General features: G+C 46.2%; 1 protein-coding gene across 2 annotated transcripts in view; it reads left to right on the top strand.

Annotated features, from left to right (window-relative positions):
* The window catches only part of LOC118208127 (SRSF protein kinase 1-like), a 39,175-nt gene extending 18,032 nt beyond the window's left edge, over nucleotides 1-21,143 (top strand). Inside the window, exons 9-17 of one of the 2 annotated variants that reach the window (XM_035382482.1) lie at nucleotides 4,383-4,408; nucleotides 4,907-5,047; nucleotides 7,535-7,751; nucleotides 8,540-8,911; nucleotides 10,446-10,546; nucleotides 12,245-12,352; nucleotides 13,070-13,139; nucleotides 17,286-17,378; nucleotides 19,557-21,143. In XM_035382482.1, coding sequence (XP_035238373.1) covers nucleotides 4,383-4,408; nucleotides 4,907-5,047; nucleotides 7,535-7,751; nucleotides 8,540-8,911; nucleotides 10,446-10,546; nucleotides 12,245-12,352; nucleotides 13,070-13,139; nucleotides 17,286-17,378; nucleotides 19,557-19,741 — 1,313 coding nt within the window. In that variant the 3' untranslated portion in view covers nucleotides 19,742-21,143. The remainder of the gene's footprint in view (nucleotides 1-4,382; nucleotides 4,409-4,906; nucleotides 5,048-7,534; nucleotides 7,752-8,539; nucleotides 8,912-10,445; nucleotides 10,547-12,244; nucleotides 12,353-13,069; nucleotides 13,140-17,285; nucleotides 17,379-19,556) is intronic. The other variant, XM_035382483.1, reaches the window with a different exon arrangement.
* The last annotated feature ends 39 nt before the right edge of the window (nucleotides 21,144-21,182 follow it).

Below are 21,182 nucleotides of genomic sequence, written 5' to 3'. Positions count from 1 at the left end.
TATAAAAAGTGCACTCTTTCTATGATGTTGCTTAAAAACGATGATTAGAAGCACAAACTGGGGCTAGTGGGCAGCATGTGTAGCCAATGCAATTACTGTAGGTTATTTATTTAACCTAGATGTTTTATGGGAAAACATCGTGGCTCTTATAGTTTGGGTCATCTTGCTAGGTTACCACAACAAAAATGATCAGGCAATGTAACGCTGTCAAGTCACTGGAAACAGGTATCATAACGTTAGTAAAAAACGTAGCTAAAGCGTATGAACTACTAGCATTGAGCTAACGTTACTGTGCATAATTTATAAAATGGTAGCTACGTTTAGCTAGCTAGCTAGTTGGCTAGCTAACTAGAATGAATTAATTAAGGTACAATCAATTTAGTTAGCTAATTCATAACTATTTCAGGCGTGTTACTGGTCAGCTTAGTTATCGCTTATTATGAGTTTGTTACCTGAAACAAAGTGCTAGAGTGAGAGCACCTATTCGACCACCTTCGTTCGACAGACAGGAAAGCGTAAACTGATTCGCAACTATATATGAAATAGGCGAAATATCGGTAACAACCTGTACCTAGTTATGTAGGAAAAATATCCTTGTTATCCTCCTGTGGTTATTTTTTCAGTACTTTCACGTTTTTTTGTGTGCCAGCAAATAAGTCAGACGTGGTCCAGCGCTAGCATTTGGTTGCTAAGGGGACGTGTATCGACCACCCCATATAAATGAATGGAAATTTGCTAGTATCCTGTCTTGCATATTGGAGGTTAATATGAGAAACGGTGGTCTCTCATCAGCACGTCTAGGAATCCGTACATATTCACTGTTGTAACCTAAGTCGCAGGACGCAAAATAGCCGTTAGGAAAGCAGTTTGAAATTATGAAGCAAAGTCTGCGCCATTGACTTTAATGGGTCGCGATGACATAATTCATTGTCTTAAGTTGATATAGTAAATAAGGCTGTATTAGTATTACTAAATGTGTATGTATGAAGTTGATTTTTTAAAATACAGTTTATTATGTGTATTTTTACAGGAATTACATTTTAATAGGTAACGATGTCCAGTTATTTCTCAAAAATACGAAGTAACCACGGGCAAGCACCAGCTATGATAATCGCAGGGATTCATCAATTCGTTTCACAATTTCCTAGTGAGGTTCCTGAGGTCAGGTTGCACCCCACAGCACAACAACCTGAGCCCAACATCAGTCTGTTCATCAGTTTAACTTTCACTCCATTTGTAATCGGTGCCATATTAGCCAGTAAACACAAACCCAATAATAAACAAACACAGACCGGAAGTTAACTTAGGGCCAAGCGCATAACCTTGGCAACGCGCGTGCCACTGATGAAACCGACGGTCCCCTTAGCAACCAAATGCTAGCGCTGGACCACGTCTGACTTATTTGCTGGCACACAAAAAAACGTGAAAGTACTGAAAAAATAACCACAGGAGGATAACAAGGATATTTTTCCTACATAACTAGGTACAGGTTGTTACCGATATTTCGCCTATTTCATATATAGTTGCGAATCAGTTTACGCTTTCCTGTCTGTCGAACGAAGGTGGTCGAATAGGTGCTCTCACTCTAGCACTTTGTTTCAGGTAACAAACTCATAATAAGCGATAACTAAGCTGACCAGTAACACGCCTGAAATAGTTATGAATTAGCTAACTAAATTGATTGTAGCTTAATTAATTCATTCTAGTTAGCTAGCCAACTAGCTAGCTAGCTAAACGTAGCTAACATTTTATAAATTATGCACAGTAACGTTAGCTCAATGCTAGTAGTTCATACGCTTTAGCTACGTTTTTTACTAACGTTATGATACCTGTTTCCAATGACTTGACAGCGTTACATTGCCTGATCATTTTTGTTGTGGTAACCTAGCAAGATGACCCAAACTATAAGACCCAGGATGTTTTCCCATCAATACATGCTATACAAATAAATAACCTACAGTAATTGCATTGGCTACACATGCTGCCCACTAGCCCCAGTTTGTGCTTCTAATCATCGTTTTTAAGCAATATCATAGAAAGAGTGCACTTTTTATACAGGAATGAATGTGCATGTAACCCAGAACAGTTATGGATTATGTAAGGAATGTATGATGCTCAGCAAGGTGCAATACTGTGAACAGTTATCTGTCACTTGATTTTCTGGTAATGTAACATTATCGCATTTCAGTTTGGCCAAATAACGGTTCTTTTCTTCGACTGGTAACCCCAAATAATACGGGCTAGACATAGTTTTAACTAGCTAGCTAACGTAATTTACTTGTTATTTACTTTGCTTGTTATCAGAAATAGTCTAGAGGGACTCTGTTGTTATTGATTGTTTGCGGAAGTCTGCCGGAAGTCAAGTTAGGGCCAGAACAACGCACATGCGCAGTAACGTTTGTTTATGTTGTTACCGTTGAAACCGTCTATACAGCAGTGAAAACGCTGCTCACTCAATAACGAAATAAACGAGAAAAAGTTTTAAAAATGATACCATGTCATTCTACAGTCAATATCTGGGACTAAATATTGAATAAATATAAAACCTTACTGTTGGTTTTACGTGTAGAGATGTCCCTTTTGAGACTGCGTGGTCATATATTGTCTTGGACAATCCGTTTGGGAAATATAGGCGCATCTGTGACGCCTGGGTATCTTCCAAAATAGCTGTGCGTAACACCACACCTGTTGTTTACGGCGTCGTCGTCCTTTTTAGTACAGTCTGACTTGATTTACAATTCATTTATTCGGTAGGCGAGAGTATAAGCTTTCTAACGATGTATAACATGTCTAATTCTGCTTTTGGAATAGCGTTTTATAGGTCAGCGTAACAGAAAATATTCTTAGCATAGCATTCACTTACGCAATCACTCTGTTAGCAGACAAATACGATGCACCTAACGAAACGTGTTCAAGGATATTTCGTAATTTCTTGGAAAATACTATTATTATTGAGGACTTCTGAACATAGCTAAACCATATGTTTGCTGATAGACCTAGCTGACATCGTTTTCTGGAGCAAAACAGAAGCGAATAGAACAATATCATTGATACCGTCTCTGTCTCTATCTACTGAACATAGAGGAGATTTCATCATTGCTATGTAAGTATTACCGTTCAAAATATTTCGGTTATATACGTTATTTTTGAAATTGAGTATCTTTAAATAGGTTAGTGGTGTTATATAATGTAAATATTTTACACTGTAATGTAAGCGTTAGACGGAAGTGTAATAGTTTTTGTGAAGCATGCAACAGTGATGACGTCATAGCTGGAACATTGCCAAAACGTGGTGGACGGGTGAAAATTGTTTTCATGTTGTCTCATCCCCATACAAGAAAACATACGAGAGTACAGAGTATAGAAATACACACGAGTTGATTATTACACATTTAGGTACTGTACCGCATTGTGTGACAATGTTTTTGCATTATTTTTTTAATCTGATAGCAATGTTTCATCTTAAACCCTCATAAGGGGCTCATTTATATGCTTTATAATGGACAAAAAGCATTTTATTCAATTTTGGAGAGATTTTGGATATGTTTCTGGACACCTAGCTATTTTAGACCACTGTACTGACTGAAAGCTTGTAATTCCCATTTGAAAATTGTGCAACAGTGATTTTCTTGAGTCAAAACAGTTGATTTGTAGTGAAATACATGGATATGTTATGATTTACAGCAATGCATAATTTAGACATTTTGGATAGATTTGGAGATGCTGGGTACACTGCTTAGTTTTTGCTTCATACATCTATAGTAGTTCTACATATCCACCCTTAGATTTTATGAACTTGTGGTCAAGAAGTTTTTGACCTAGCACATGTATAGTTTAACCTCCTGCATATATTCAATCTCGCAGTATTTCATTGCGAACTTAAAAAGTGCAAATTTATTTTGGATTTTTTGTCAAAACAATTGCATTTGTGGCACTTTATTTCTTCCAAAATTATGAATATAAACTAATCTGTGTTAGTATTGTAAATTGTACAAATGTCTTGCTTCATTTAAGCCATTTTTCAAGTCTCTGTGGTGTTCACGTCTGGAGTTATAAAGCTTTAAATAGGGTACCCCCTAAATGGGCAAGGATTGGCAAAATTTGGCTTGTTCCTTAAGAGGTTAAAACTCATCACTAGTAATAAGTACTTATCTGAAATACTCAAACTGATATAAAAAATACCCTGTTACTAACCAAAACATGCAGTCATGTCAAAAAAGAGTTTTATTCTGAATATTAATGTAAAAATTAATGTTGTTTAAAAAACTTCAATAATCTGTAGGCTTAGGCAGTCACGTGTATGTGTGATGTTAGTGTTTTGTCAGGGAACATGAGGATAAAATGAAGAAAATAAATTTTTCTATGTTTGTGCATCTTTACAGTGAGTACAGCTCCACCACCAAAACAAGTAAGTTTCCTCTTTTTAATTTGGTGCCTAAATATGTACATACCTGCTTTCGCTTTTTAAGTTTTCACAGTCTCATTTGTTTGTTCACCGTGCATAGTGGTTGGGTTTTTGTGTTTTGTGCAGTTTGCGTGTGCTTACGATTATGTCATCATTACAGCCTCCTGGGTAAAATGTGAGAAACGTGTGTGTGCACGGTGACTAGCGCTGTGCGTGTGAACCGGCGCAGTGTCTGATCTGACGGATGTGAATCTTAATGAATTCTGTCTCGTGCACGTTCATCTCCCACCGGTGGGTCTCCACTCCCCAGTTTAGGAACCAGAGGTTTTAAGGCACTCAACCAGCCACTTCAAGTCGGGTCCGTTTGTTTGGCACACCACGGTTTCCATTTAGCATTCAGAGTTAATTCTGACCCGACCCGGGGAACAGGATGTCGCGTGTGGCCTGGTTTCCTTTTGTGTCCGTGGGCTAAACTCTGCAAATGGACTCTCCCTGTTCAAGGTTTCGCAGCCAGCAGTGGTAGCCAGAGGACGAGAGAGAAGCCTGAGGCACAGACAGAAAGGCAGGCAGAGCGGTCGTGTAGAGTCAGTGATAGGTGGAAGGTGGATGCTGGGAGCACCTGGGAGAAGGCTGGTTTTTCAGGTTTGGGGTTGGAAACGATGTAATGTAATGTCACTGCGCCATCTGTACGCTTGTGCCGCGTGAAATAATTCATGATTAGAACAAGGAGGTAGGTTATGATGAACTTTGAGTGTCTCAAATGTTAATCCTCTCTTTAGTAAAAGGAAACTCACTGGTTCCTGCTTTGCAGTGGATCCATTTCCTGCCATAAATGAGCATCTGTGGTGGTAAATGTTTAGGGAGGGTAGGGTGGTCCATGTTCCAGAATGCCCATTGCATCAGGGGAGACCTTAAACTGATGTGCGTGTGGACAAGTGAATGATATTGCTATATAGAGGTCCATCGATATGAATTTTTCAAGGCCAATACCTATTCAATTAATCAATCAATCAATTTTTATTTGTATAGCGCTTTTAACAAAGGAGCTTTGTCACAAAGCAGCTTTACAGAGAACTGGCCCCCAAAGAGTAAGCCTAGGGCAACAGTGGCAAGGAAAAAACTCCCTGACTGATGGTAGGAAGAAACCTTGAGCAGAACCGGACTCAGAGGGGGAACCCATCTGCCGCTGGCAGGCACCGGTTTGTTAATATCTTCGTGAACAGGAAGACCGATATGCCGGTATCGGCCAATGTAGTTAGCAATATATAGCCAATATATATTTGCCGATCTAATACAGCAAACGATCATTCTAGAGCCGCACTACAAAAATGTCTTTGCAGCACTATTGAACTGCTTTTGACACCACTCCGTGGTGCTGATCTGCAATCTTAACAACAGGTATGAACAAACTAGTGTGTCTCCCTAGGTATAGGCAATTCAATTGGGGCATATGCCCTCAAATGGAATTTTGGGTGAAACGGGTGAAGCAGAACAGGTTATAGCAGTCTTACTATTTAGAATTAGTGCATGAAATGCTTAATTACCTGGTATGCTTATTTATTCTTTTTTTTAATACATTTAAAATAAAGAAAAAATTAATTAACCTACACAGGATAAGTCTCAGATACAGGGAGGCATACAGGACTTGGAAAAGCCTTTTTTAATCGGATGTTTTCATCTATTTTTGGGAAAATCTAACGTTAATGCGTGGTCACAGATTGCTCCCGATGAAACACTCCTTTACATAGTAATGTCACCTACTGTATCTTGAATTAACTTTTTCTTTTGCGAATGAGTTAGCCGACTATGTGGTTCGGTGATATCCCGACCGACAAGAATGTGACTAGCATTATAAATTGGCACGATTAACGATCGTAACAATCTAGTGTCAACGACTGATGCTGAGCTGGACTGTGTTGAGAACGACATACTGATACCCTACACAGGAGGCCGCTGCAGCCGTGGCTACCAATGGTGCAAGTTACCAATGCTAATACAGTTTAGAGTTAGTGCTCTTTCCTACATTATTAACAACAGTCTATTAAATCGCGGCCTACGTTACTGTATAGGGTTAAGGTTCTTTCAGTGGGCAATGCTGGCTTATGTGTTAGCCTGTGTTGCAGACACTTGGTGCAACTGATGACAGCGTCTGATCAAATAAGTTTGGTGGCACTCTGGGGTAGCAAGTGAAATGCTCCACACCCTTGAAGCTCGAGCATTTCTCTAAATGGACGTCTGTACTCCTCCAATGAGTGCCGCCTTGGAGGCCAGTTAAGCTACATCCATGAATGATGTCTTCCATGTATGCTTTCCTTTTGAGGAGCAACAGAAGTATGACATGCATTAAAGCTGATTCTTCCTCCGTTGTCCTCCGGGTCTCAGCTGTTGCTGTTGTGCGTATACTTTTGCTCACAACAAAAACCACACTTGACGTCTGGTGACAGTTTCTGTCTAGCGACAGCACCCTTAATGCAGAACAGCAGTGACTTGTTTACGTCGGTTGGTCTGCAAAATTCATTTTAATTGAACTGATAGTCGAGATAAAGCAGCAGGGCTGATAGACGAATGTAGAATTATTTTTTAATCACAAAACAGACAAAAACATCTGCAGTGTTTTGGAAATGGATAACACCTGTGATTATTAAGATATTTGGATTGAATTGACGGACGCGTAACAGTGTGGTAGTCTCAGTCTCAGACGGTCCGCCGATGGACTGACCCTGTTGGAAGTCTGGCTTGCGACAGGGCGTGGTTAATGTCGAGAGGGCGTGGTTACTGTCGAGAGGGTGTGGTTACTGTCGAGAGGGCGTGGTTAATGTCGACAGGGCGTGGTTACTGTCGAGAGGGCATAATATTGACACTTGAGGGAGCGTACAATAGGAGTGAATTTAAAAAATAATACTTAAAAAAAAAAAAATACCATATCCGATTCCGACATGGTATGAAATGCAAATATCTGCCTGATATATCTGTCAATCTGATCTATCAGTCGATCTCTAGTGCTTCAGTAGGGTATACATTGTGTGTGTGTGTGTGTGTATGTACATGGGCTCGTGTGTGTGTGTGTGTGCGCGTGCGCGCGCGTGCATGTGCACGTGTGTGTACTCTTACCTGCTCTGGCGGATGCAGGTGGTGAAGATGTCGAAGAATAAGAAGAAGAAGCTGAAGAAGAAGCAGAAGCGTCAGGCAGAGCTCCTGGAGAAGCGCATCCTGGAGCTGGAGGAGCTGGAGAAGGGTTGCGAGGATGGGGAGGAGGAGAAGGAGGACCCTCAATCGCCTGAGGGGCCCACCTGTGTCCCCCTCCAACAGGCCTCCTTCCAGGACATCGCCTGCAAGGTCACAGAAGGTAAGGTCATGCGTGGAGCGGTGCTTTCAGATCCTTCTCCATTTGGCACAAACTCCTTTTCACTTTTGATTGTTGAACTTTAACCCATTCTAATGCTGATGTAACAGTCACTACGGGTAACTGAAGCGCTGGGGTTCTAGAACGCTGACTTAAAATTAGGAAAAAAACATTCCAAAAGCCTGACGTGCGTTCAAGCCGGCGAGCGTTGGCTAACGTTCGCGAACATATTCAAACCTTTTTCTGTTCGCCACGAACGTTAGCTAAGGTCTGAAAAGGTAGAGCGTCGCAAACAGAAATGACTGCAGACAGGAAAGACACAGAGAGAACTAAAGTTGCCCGTTTGATCCAGAAATGTGAACGAAAATTCAAGTATTGAGGGATGACATATATCGCTCAGTTCTGCAGACCTCTTCATTGGTTGGGCTTCTGGGGAATTCCTATGCTTTGGTCCCTGATCTTTGCGCTTGTGTTTGCTCTGGCTAACTGTCTGCTGAATGCCTGGAATGTAATTCTTATTTCTCAAGGACAAATGGAAAAAATGCCATAAACAAGCACTGGGGCCCGTATCCAGATACAGGTTCACTGAGTTAGCGGGATAATCGCACTAAGCCTGAAACAGCTATGGGAGGGTTCCTGTCATCCAGCTAACTCAATCCTGCTTCTTCATATGGGCATCTGTTAATTTGAAATTGCATGAAATGAAATCACTTCAGTTATTGGCTGAAGTCCCAATGTGTGTTGCTTAGTCATGTGACTGACGGGCCTCCTGGTCTGTGCCTTGTACCCAGAAAGCAGCACTGAAGGGTGGGGTCAGGACGAGGGCGTGATGGAGGTGAACTGCAACGGCCACACCCCCAACAGCCCCCCCCAGGGGAGGGAGAAAGAGGAGGAGGAGCAGCCAGACCAGTGCGAGGAAGAAGACCGCCGCAACGCAAATGATGGCCTGCAGGGGGAGCACGACTCGCAGGCACAGCAGGAGCCGCTCGCCAACGCCACCTACCAGACCTGCAACGGCCTGGCCGACGACGGTGACCTCAGTGACGTGAGCCACTCGGCGCCCTCTACGTGGCAGGAGGAAGAACGGCAGCCTGAGGAACCGGGCACCGGGTGCGCCGAGGCAGAGAACGTTCTGGAAAGCCAGGAGGAGAGCCTGAGGAACGGTCAGTGAGGGACAGGCGTGCGTCCCCTCTCTGCACCCCTCTTTCCCTGCCCTAACTTCACCCTCTACTACAGCAAGGGCCCCTGTACGAAAGTGACGGACACTAACCTGTCACCCTATAAGGGTGTGTGCGCACACAAGCCATGTCAGGAGAGTGCACCACACACAGTCACAGAGCCACCAGAGCCCTTCACTTTAGGGACGACATGTTTCTGTTTTCTAGTTCTCTACTTTTACGGCCGCTGTTGAAGTGCCTGCCCAAATATGCCTCCGAAAACCGTGTGAAGTACTGTAGCGCTCTGCACTGTGATTGGCTCGGCGATTACTTTCTCTCTGCTTTTGTATGCATGCAGGCTGGGGAGGACCCGTAGCTAGTTCCAGAAAACCACCGGAGCACACGTTTTCCGGAGATGTTTTAAAATACAACAATATTCACCATAAAATAACTTGATGCTTCTGTTCGAGGCTTGAAACATATCGTGTCAGACTTCTGCTAAGTAGTGCATACAGCGATCACTGGGTTGGGCATTCCCAAGAATGGTGTTTGTCGAAGTGTTTTATCTCTGTTTTTAGATTTTAAAAAACTTTGCTGTAAATGAATAGTTATGTTGCTAGGATACGGTAGCTTTCCTGACTAGATAATAAAATTTCTGTTCTTGAATCCAGGTTGGGATTATCCTTAAATTCTCCACATATATTCTGTGTGTGTGTGTGTAAAGATTTATGAACTTACTGTGACCCAAAAATTATTTACATTCATTTCTGTCTACTGTGTGGATATTGCTATAGAGAAGGTCAAAGGTCATGAAACTGTCATACACTGAGGCCAGTCAAGGACATTCACAGACTTGTCCCAGAGCCACTCCTGCATTGTCTTGGCTGTGTGCTTAGGGTCGTTGTCCTGTTGGAAGGTGAACCTTCACCCCAGTTTGAGGTCCTGAGCGCTCTGGCACAGGTCTTCATCAAGGATCTCTCTGTACTTTGCTTTGTTCATCTTTCCCTCGATCCTGACTAGTCTTCCAGTTCCTCAGACTGTCGTACACTGAGGCCTGTGATTGGGGGCGGCCCTCTCTGTCTGTCACTGAGGATGGGTTTTTCCCTGTGCAATGGGGCTGATTGGTCCGCTTTCTCAATGATACGGTTTCTTAGTTTGGTTTTCTGGGTGTTTTGCGGTCACTGAGTCTGGTTTCTCTGTGTGATGTAGTCGCTCAGTCAGGGTGTGTCTGGGTGTTTTGTGGTCTCTGAGTCTGATTTCTCTGTGTGATGTGGTCGCTCAGTCAGGGTGTGTCTGGGTGTTTTGTGGTCTCTGAGTCCGGTTTCTCTGTGTGATGTAGTCGCTCAGTCAGGGTGTGTCTGGGTGTTTTGTGGTCGCTGAGTCTGGTTTCTCTGTGTGATGTAGTCGCTCAGTCAGGGTGTGTCTGGGTGTTTTGTGGTCACTGAGTCTGGTTTCTCTGTGTGATGTAGTCGCTCAGTCAGGGTGTGTCTGGGTGTTTTGTGGTCGCTGAGTCTGGTTTTCTGTCTCCGCGATGCTGCAGCTAAGTTGGCGGCCGGAAACCTGCTGGTGAACCTGCTGGAGCCGTTCAACTCTGACAAGATCCAGGTGAAGATCGCGGACCTGGGGAACGCCTGCTGGGTGGTGAGTGTGCCGGCCCTTCCTTTACCTTTCCGGAACATTCCGGGATTACCCTTTTCCCTTTTTCTCACACTGAGAGATCTGTCTTGCAGTCCCTTCGGAAAGTATTCAGACCCCTTCACTTTTTCCACATTTTGTAACGTTGCAGCCTTATTATAAAATGGATTAAATTCATTTTTATTCTCATCAGTCTACACACAACACCCCATAATGACAAAGCAAAAATAGGTTTAGAAATTTTTGCAAATTTATTAAAAATAAAAAACTGAAATAGCACATTTACATAAGTATTCAGACCATTTGCTACGACACTCAATATTGAGCTCAGATGCATCCTGTTTCCATTGATCATACTTGAGACGTTTCTACAATTTGATTGGAGTCCACCTGTGATAAATTCAATTGATTGGACATGATTTGGAAAGGTACACACCTGTCTATACAAGACCCCACAGTTGGCAGTGCGTTTCAAAGCAAAAATCAAGCCATGAAATCGAAGGAATTGCCCGTAGACCTCCAGGACAGGATTGTGTTGAGGTACAGATCTGGGACAGGGTACAAAAAAATTTCAGTATTGAATGTCGTGAAGAACACAGTGGCCTCCACCATCCTTAAAGGGAAGAAGTTTGGAACCACCAGGACTCTTCATAGAGCTGGCCACCCGGCCAAACTGAGCAATCGAGGGTGAAGGGCCTTGGTCAGGAAGGTGACCACCCGACGGCCACTCTGACAGAGCTCCAGAGCTCCTCTGTGGAGATGGTAGAACCTCCCAGAAGGACAACCATCGCTGCAGCACTCCACCAATCAGGCCTTCAGGGTAAAGTGGCCAGACGGAAGCCACTCCTTAGTAAAAGGCACATGACAGCCCACTTGGAGTTTGCCAAAAGGCATCATAAAGGACTCTTAGACCATGAGAAAAAAGACTGAAGCATGGTGGTGGCAGCATCATGCTGTGGGGATGGATTTCACAGGCAGAAACTGGGAGACTAGTCAGGATCGAGGGAAAGATGAATGGAGCAAAGTACAGAGAGATCCTTGATGAAAACCTGCACCAGAGCGCTCAGGTCCTCAGACTGGGGCGAAGGTTCACCTTCCAACAGGACAACAACCTTAGGCACACAGCCAAGACAACACAGGAGTGGCTTCAGGACAAGTCTGTGAATGTCCTTGAGTGGCCCAGCCAGAGCCCGGACTTGAACCCGATCGAACATCTCTGGAGAGACATGAAAATAGCTGTGCAGCAATGCTCCCCATCCAACCTGACAGAGCTTGAGAGGATCTGAAGAAAAGAATGGGAGAAATACCCCAAATACAGGTGTGCCAAGCTTGTAGTGTTATACCCAAGAAGACTTGAGGCTGTAATCACTGCCAAAGGTGCCTCAACAATGTACTGATTTTAGATGTTTACATTTTTTAAAGGTCCTGTTATTGCTGTTTTACTTTCCCCTGCCCCTTTGCAGTTTTGTGCTGCCCATCACTTCTGAACCCAAAGACAGTGTTGTACCATACAGTGAAGGTAAAGACGTGTAGCCAGGCGCTGTTGGGTTGGAGCGGGCAGAAAAATAACTAAGAGGAGGCTGGGGTAAAGCACGCAGAACATATGTGGTCGCGGGGTGGATGTTGGTGGACAGTCTGTGTTTGGAGGGGGGGAGCCCAGGAGTGTTGAGCAGTTTGTGATTGATCGACGCCACTCTCCCACAGCACAAGCACTTCACAGAGGACATCCAGACGCGGCAGTACCGCTCCCTGGAGGTCCTGATCGGTGCGGGGTACAACACACCCGCCGACGTCTGGAGCACGGCCTGCATGGTGAGGGCAGCAGGGCGGGCGGGGCTGGGGTGGTGCGATCGGGGGGGTGGGTCACAGTCCCTGGCCGCAAAGAATTGAATGATTTTTGCTAAAAACGTAGCTTCTTTTAAAGTGTGTGTCAGTAATCTGCAGGAGATTAACCAGTGACTAAAGGGTTAACGTATTTTAAATAATTATATGTGCCAGGTGTGGGGCGGGGCCCACCTTGTTTAGCAGTATCTGTCTTCTGCTCTCAGTTGTTTCATTTACTGATAATTAAATTGTTAATAAGGTCATTGTTAATAAGGTGAAGATTTGTTGTTCTACAATGGTTTAATCTTAGTAAATCGGCATTGGTGTGCGCAGCCAGTTAGCAGATTGGGTCAGCAGTCTCCTGTGCTGTAGGTGCTTTTTGTTCACCATTTTTTTGGGGATTACTGTAATCCAGTTCCAGCCACAGCGTAGATGCCACTGGAGAGTTATATCCTGCAGAATCTTGTGCTAAATCCACTCTGCTTGATACAGGAAACTGCTAACACTTCACAATAAGATTACCTTAATTAACACAAGTTAATGCGTTAACTTGGTTTCGCCTTTAACTAACCTGAACAAAAAGCTAGACCGTGTCACTCAGCACACCTGGAGTGGGATAAGGGTCATAATTATGTTACAGTGAAACGTTCGCCAAAGAGAATCACGTTTTCCATCCTTTATTGGCCGGGTCTGTCTGTCTTTCAGGCGTTCGAGTTGGCGACGGGGGACTACCTGTTCGAGCCGCACTCTGGTGAAGACTACTCTCGTGATGAAGGTAACGTTTCTCCGGCCTCACCTGAGGATGGTGCGCACCTGTAGCTCTCCTCACCTGAGGATGGTGCGCATACCTGTAGCTCTCCTCACCTGAGGATGGTGCATACCTGTAGCTCTCCTCCCTTGAGGATGGTGCATACCTGTAGCTCTCCTCACCTGAGGATGGTGCATATACCTGTAGCTCTCCTCACCTGAGGATGGTGCGCACCTGTAGCTATCCTACCTGAGGATGGTGTGCATACCTGTAGCTCTCCTTACCTGAGGATGGTGCATACCTGTAGCTCTCCTCACCTGAGGATGGTGCGCACCTGTAGCTATCCTACCTGAGGATGGTGTGCATACCTGTAGCTCTCCTTACCTGAGGATGGTGCATACTTGTAGCTCTCCTTGCTAGAGAAAGCCACCTATTGTTTGTTGGTGGTTTGTTGAAAGATTATGTTTTGTGTATTGTGTTTGTAGGTATTCCACTATTCTATACCCCACACACAGGAATTACTACTCTTGACTAGGAGGGTGATTTCCTTCAAATTAACCTGGCAATTTGTTTAACTTTGAATAACCAAAAAAACAAAAAGCTCCTGCAATTCATTTTTGTCGGGTTCATAATGTTCATTTCTCAGTTGTGCCATCCTGTCATAGAATTGTGTTTTATTGTTGGGGCACCACAGGTTTTTCTCTAAAACACCAGGACTTCGGCTTTTACCAAAGCTGTGAATGTGTGTTTATTTCTATGGTGTGTACGGACACATGAACTTTACTGCCTTATTGATAAATATACCTGGTAAGTTTGCTCCAGGGGGTGTGATGAGCAGAGATCAGTCTGTGGTGCCCATGTAAGGGTGGCAGTGATGCCAGTCCCAGAGTTCCTGAGACGGATCACTGCCCTCAGAGTTCATCAGCATTCCTGTGTGTATTTTCCTCTGACTACAATTTAAGATCTGAGCCACTGGACACCCTGCAGTGGAGACCCACCCCCCATGTTTACCTCCCCACACTGTCCCCATAACCTGCTGCCACACCTGCCTGCACCTCTCGCACCCCCACACCTGCCTCCACCTCTCCCACACCCACTCCTGCCTCACCTGCCTGCACCTCTCCCACGCCTGCCACACCTCCCTGCGCCTCTCCCACACCCACACCTGCCTCCACCTCTCTCCCACACCTGCCTGCGCGTCTCCCCCACACACACACCTACCCCCTCCTCTTCCAGATCCACACCTACCACCACTTCTCCTACACCCACACCTGCCTCCACCTCTCCCACACCCACACACCTGCTTCCACCTCTCCCACACACACACACCTGCCTCCACCTCTTACACCCACACCTGCCTTCACCTCTCCCACACACACACCTGCTTCCACCTCTCCCACACACACACACCTACCTTCACCTCTCCTACGCACACACCTGCCTTCACCTCTCCCACACCCAAACCTACCCCCTCCTTTCCCACACACACACACCTACCTTCACCTCTCCCACACACACACACACCTGCCTTCACCTCTCCCAAACCTGCCTCCACCTTTTTGTTTTCGGCTACTTTTTTAAACTGGGCCGTCATACTTTGTCATCCCATGCAAATTCTCCCATACATTACTGTATGTCACCAGCAGAATTTGAGCCCGCACCCCTGAGTTGGGCGGTCTCTCTTGTCCTTGGAGAGCCACAGAGTGTGCTGGTTCTCATTGTGGGCTGCTTTTAAGCACTCAGTTCATTCACCTGACCTGAATTTCTTGCTGGTTTTTCTGCTGAAAAAAAACCCCAAAAGGGAACGTCGCTGGTCTATCGCCACAGGCCCCACAGCCTGTCTGTTACAGTACACTGGCTTTGGAGACCCTGAATACAGCTGCTCAGCCACACCTGCAACTGCAGGAGCCTGTCCCTCAGCCTGTCCCACAGCAGGAGCCTGTCCCTCAGCCACAGCCACAGCCTGTCCCACAGCAGGAGCCTGTCCCACAGCCTGTCCCTCAGCCTGTCCCTCAGCCTGTCCCACAGCCTGTCCCACAGCAGGAGCCTGTCCCTCAGCCTGTCCCTCAGCCTGTCCCTCAGCCTGTCCCACAGCCTGTCCCTCAGCCTGTCCCACAGCCTGTCCCACAGCCTGTCCCACAGCAGGAGCCTGTCCCTCAGCCACAGCCTGTCCCACAGCCTGTCCCACAGCCACAGCCTGTCCCACAGCAGGAGTCTGTCAGCAGGAGCCTGTCCCTCAGCAGGAGCCTGTCCCACAGCCTGTCCCACAGCCGGACATACGCCCGTTTCCAGGCTCAGAAAAGCCCGCCCAGAGGCTTTGGTCTGGATATGACAGGCAGAGGAATATCTGGATCATTCTCTGTCGGGGCAGCGTTGAGTTTGCTGTGGATTGTGTGTTTGGTCATGGCGCTGATGCCCCGCTCACCCCCACCGCACCTGAAGGGTGTGGCGCCTCGTGTTCACGCCCCCCCACTGGCACTGGTACGGGATCACGAGGACCGTACATCAGTTAGGAGCAGTGCGTGTTCTCTGGCCACCTCCACCGCCTGCACCTACACACACAGTGTTCAGCAGGAGCAGTCAGGTGCGGTATGAACCTTCAGGTGTCCTGGAGACGGGCGGGCATGCGCACACACACACACACAAGCCCCATCTGAGCTGCGTCTGCAACGACATGCTGCTTGACTGTGACACCTGGCCCGGGCTCCTGCCCCGTGTCGCTGGCTGCTGGTAGAACAAAGGGAAGCCAGTATGTCCCCGTGAGCCTCCAGTCTGCTTTTCCTCAGGACTTTGCCTTCGCGTGGCTCCGCTCGGAGAGAGCCGCCACATCGGCCAAAGGCTTTTCTTTTAGGGCCTGTGTAATGCTCACATCGCAGTGATCTTCAAGTTCTGAAACACTGAAACCTATCGAGGTTCTCTGGCAAGAATAACAACTTGAACCTCGAAATGAACAGTTGACTGTTAAGGGGGGAGTGGGGGCACGGGAAAAGACACTGGCGTTCCACAGACCATTTCTGCTGTTCATTTTAACTCAGGCTCATCATGCTTCGCATTTAATATTTGCTTAATCTGCTGCTTTGGCCATCTCTCTGTCCTTTTCCCCACTCTGCCTCACCCCCCCCTACCCTCCTCTTCCTCCCCCTCTCCTCCAGACCACCTTGCCCTCATTATTGAGCTCCTGGGGAAAGTCCCCAGGCACTATGCTCTCAGTGGGAAATTCTCACAGGAATACTTCACCAGGAGAGGTATGCTCGTGTGTCCGTCCTGCTCTGGGACAGTGGACGCCCCGCGCACCTGGCCCGGAGTCAGCTTCAGATCTCAGCACGCAGTGTTTTGAGGTCTGGCCTATGGGTGTGCTGGCTGATCCCCCAGTCAGTGCGTTTGGGGGCATTACCAGCCTGCAGCACCAGAGGCGCGCCGCTGTGGCCTAACGGCATTTCGACAAACCCGTACACACCATCCAGACCTTATCCCTCCTGTCACCAGATAGATCAGACCACAAGCTGGGTCAATTCAGTCTGATTTCAGTTTCAATTCAGTTTTAGTTCATCATTAGAAGAATGCCTGTATGGATCTCTGAAGATTTTAAAAGTAATTATTTAATTCCCTGAATTAGCCAAATTGAAGTGAAATTGATCCCTCCTTCGCCTGAGGGAGAAGGCTTTGAGAGGGAGATTTACAGCTAACCAAAAAATGTAACCATACAGTCATGAGATGATTGGACACAGTAAAGAACCTGAGGGTTTTTACCTTTGCTACTGCTTCTACACAGTCAGACCTGAGTCGGCAGCTCAAAGAGCAAGATGATCAGCTGGGTATGACTGCCTGGGCTGGCCAGAGCTTCAGCCGTGACTGAGGAGTGATGTGATGGTGTACCACTCAGGCAAGCTCCTTTCAGATGAGAAGGCTGGTCTCCTTCTCATGCCTCCGTGCAAACATTCATGTCTTTGCTGAATCCCAGAACACCAGAGTAAAAAAGGTGGTGGTTGTGGTGGTTGTTTTAATCGAAGTGCGGCTCTGGAGCGCCTCCTAGCTGCCAGGCTGGGACTGCACCCCTCTGCCGGCGTCCACTCCCAGGGCAGGTGATTGGCGGGAACGCTGTTTGACGAATCTGTGGTCTGTCTTGTCCTCCTCCCCTCCTCCTCCTGTCTTCCGTTCCTCTTTAATGCGCAGACCACATTGCGCTGATCATTGAGCTGCTGGGGAAGGTTCCACGCAAGCTCATTGTGGCTGGCAAATACTCCAAGGATTTTTTCACCAAGAAAGGTAACAAGAATTTATGGATTCCCATTCTGAGCCCCAGAACCGCTGCTTTGGGTTACTCACTAGAACCCCAGGACCGCTGGTTTGGGTTAGCCATTAGAACCCCAGAACCGCTGCTTTGGGTTAGCCATTAGAACCCCAGAACCGCTGCTTTGGGTTAGCCATTAGAACCCCAGAACCGCTGCTTTGGGTTAGCCATTAGAACCGCTGCTTTGGGTTAGCCATTAGAACCCCAGAACTGCTGCTTTGGGTTAGCCATTAGAACCCCAGAACTGCTGCTTTGGGTTAGCCATTAGAACCCCAGAACCCCCGCTTTGGGTTAGCCATTAGAACCCCAGAACCCCCGCTTTGGGTTAGCCATTAGAACCCCAGAACCCCCGCTTTGGGTTAGCCATTAGAACCCCAGAACCGCTGCTTTGGGTTAGCCATTAGAATCGCTGCTTTGGGTTAGCCATTAGAATCCCAGAACCGCTGCTTTGGGTTAGCCATTAGAACCCCAGAACCGCTGCTTTGGGTTAGCCATTAGAATCCCAGAACCGCTGCTTTGGGTTAGCCATTAGAACCCCAGAACCGCTGCTTTGGGTTAGCCATTAGAACCCCAGAACCGCTGCTTTGGGTTAGCCATTAGAACCCTAGAACCGCTGCTTTGGGTTAGCCATTAGAACCCCAGAACCCCCGCTTTGGGTTAGCCATTAGAACCCCAGAACTGCTGCTTTGGGTTACTCACTAGAACCCCAGAACCGCTGCTTTGGGTTACTCACTAGAACCCCAGAACCGCTGCTTTGGGTTAGCCATTAGAACCCCAGAACCGCTGCTTTGGGTTAGCCATTAGAACCGCTGCTTTGGGTTAGCCATTAGAACCCCAGAACCCCCGCTTTGGGTTAGCCATTAGAACCCCAGAACCGCTGCTTTGGGTTAGCCATTAGAACCCCAGAACCGCTGCTTTGGGTTAGCCATTAGAACCCCAGAACCGCTGCTTTGGGTTAGCCATTAGAACCCCAGAACTGCTGCTTTGGGTTAGCCATTAGAACCCCAGAACCGCTGCTTTGGGTTAGCCATTAGAACCCCAGAACCGCTGCTTTAGGTTAGCCATTAGAACCGCTGCTTTGGGTTAGCCATTAGAACCCCAGAACCGCTGCTTTGGGTTAGCCATTAGAACCCCAGAACCGCTGCTTTAGGTTAGCCATTAGAACCGCTGCTTTGGGTTAGCCATTAGAACCGCTGCTTTGGGTTAGCCATTAGAACCCCAGAACCCCCGCTTTGGGTTAGCCATTAGAACCCCAGAACTGCTGCTTTGGGTTAGCCATTAGAACCGCTGCTTTGGGTTAGCCATTAGAACCCCAGAACCCCCGCTTTGGGTTAGCCATTAGAACCCCAGAACCCCCGCTTTGGGTTAGCCATTAGAACCCCAGAACCGCTGCTTTGGGTTAGCCATTAGAACCCCAGAACCGCTGCTTTGGGTTAGCCATTAGAACCCCAGAACCGCTGCTTTGGGTTAGCCATTAGAACCCCAGAACCGCTGCTTTGGGTTAGCCATTAGAACCCCAGAACCGCTATGTTGGGTTAGCCATTAGAACTCCAGAACCATTCATTTGGGTTAGGCATTAGAACCCCATAACTGCTGCTTTAAGTTAGTCATCAGTGAAAAATTGTTCATTTTTTCAATTGTAGAAGTTACTTTGAAGAAGGTCATAAGTTTGTTTTCCTTTTGGGGGGGAAATGGAACATGTTCTGTATTGAATTAGTTGATAATAGATTTGTTTATGCATGAGTGTTTGTGTGTGTGTGTGTGTGTGTGTGTGAGCTTTTTGTGCTTTTAAAGGTTTGTGTTTTGTGTTGTCCTGAAAAGTGTGTTCTTTGGGTTTTTCCTATCTGTCTACCGACTGTGTGACGTATGGGGGTGTGCCTTATGCAGTATGTTTTTGTGTGTGCTTGTGTGTGTGTGTGTGTCTGCCTGTCTGCCTGCATATGTGTGTCTGTGTGTGTGTGTGTGTGTGTCTGTCTGCCTGCATGTGTTTGTGTGTGTGTCTGCCTGTCTGCTTGAGCACTCCTAAACGCTGAATGCTTGAATATGTGATATGTTTGCAAGCAGTTGTCAGTTGTCTAATGTCATATGTTGGGACTGGAGAGTGTTGCATTTTTCACTGCGCTAGTTTTTGACATCACTTCCTGTTTCCACAGGTGACCTGAAGCACATCACTAAGCTGAAGCCGTGGGGCCTGCTGCAGGTGCTGGTGGAGAAGTACGAATGGCAGCCGGAGGAAGCGCAGACCTTCTCAGACTTCCTACTGCCCATGCTGGACCTCATCCCGGAGAAGAGGGCCACCGCCGCAGAGTGCCTGCGCCATGCCTGGATCGCCTCCTAGTGGCAGCTCCGGGCAACTGCGCCTCCCTGTCCCGACCCCTCCACATGACAGTGACTGAATCAGCCAGCCTCAGCCATAACGGCAGTATCCCAGAGAAACTCCCTCCAAAAATACTAGCACATTTATTAATTTATTTGTTTTATTTTTTGTTTCGTATAATTTCGTTTTTCTTCCTTTCTGAACGTTACTTGAGTATGTCTGCTTTTTTCATGTTGTTCCCCCCCCTCCTGAACTCTATTGAAGATACTGATGCTGGAGAATGGTGGTTTTTGGCCACGCCCACTCACAGGCTTCTTCTTTGTCCATTTCCACGCTGCAATGTTTAAAAAAATTGTTTTATTTTTTAATTTTTTTTTGTTGAAGCAGAATATCAGCAACTCCAAAGACATTACCTGCAGTGTAGTGCAGCGGTCAGTTTATGGGCTGTTTTTGTGTTGGATAGTGTTTGCATTGTTTCTATATGACTAACAGATGACAGCTGTGTCATTTTCTGAGGTGCTTAGCATTAGTCAGAGCTCACAGCAGTAGGGGGCGCTAGAGAAGGCTGTGAGAGGGGCACTATGCTGCCAGTGTTGCCCAAAACCACAAACAGACTTTGTACCTTCTCCATAAAGGCCATGTACTTGTCTTTCCTCAGTTCACACATGGGGAGTTTATCTATCGACAGCTTCAGCAGGAATGGTCAGCTTGTTGAGAGATTATACGTATATTTGACGAGTTCCCCAGCCTCTGTTTCAATCTTCTGATAAAATCTGCGTTGGTTTGATAGGCTAATTTTGGTCCTCCTTTAGGTTTTCTTTTTCTAATGTGATGATAGTCTTTTCCAAATACAAAATGGAGGCTGCCACTGTCCACAGTGAAGCAGTTGAATGATTGGGTGTGTGTGTTTTCAGTGTGTGTGTGTGTCTGTTCTGTGTGCCTGTGGGTGTTCTGTGCATGTGTGTGTGTGTGTGTGTTTGTGTGCGTGAATACACTCTTACCAAAGAGTTTGCCTTCTGTATATTACAACCTTGTACAGTTTTTACCGAATTCAGATACTGTTGTGTATTAGATTTAAAAAAAATATTTCGCCGGCAATGTTTTAACTAATTTTGGGAAAAGTCTGGGTTTGGATTTCCTAACTCTTCTGTAAGTCTAGCTGTTTTTTTTTTTTTTTAAAGAAAGGAAACACACACAAAAAGGTTTCCATAACATTGCTCTTCAGTTTGTTTTCAGTCTAAAAAGAAGCCAAGGGCTTGTGCTGCTGTGAGATGCCAGCCGCCTGCTCTCTTCTGCTCAGCTTGTTTTCATTACACAGGTCTTCCGCGCTTCCCTTGTTCAACATGCTTGCTCACTGCGGAACATGAATAGAAATATTTTCCCCCCTGTGGATCATAGGTAATAAAGAGGTTTTTAAAATGAATTGCTACTGACGTTTTTAACATATTACATTTTAGGCTCT

The sequence above is a fragment of the Anguilla anguilla genome, chromosome 11 (assembly GCF_013347855.1).
Source record: "Anguilla anguilla isolate fAngAng1 chromosome 11, fAngAng1.pri, whole genome shotgun sequence".
Classification (NCBI taxonomy): Eukaryota; Metazoa; Chordata; class Actinopteri; order Anguilliformes; family Anguillidae; genus Anguilla; species Anguilla anguilla.
Note: the sequence above shows the minus strand (reverse complement) of the source record. Positions and strands in the feature narration are given on the sequence as shown.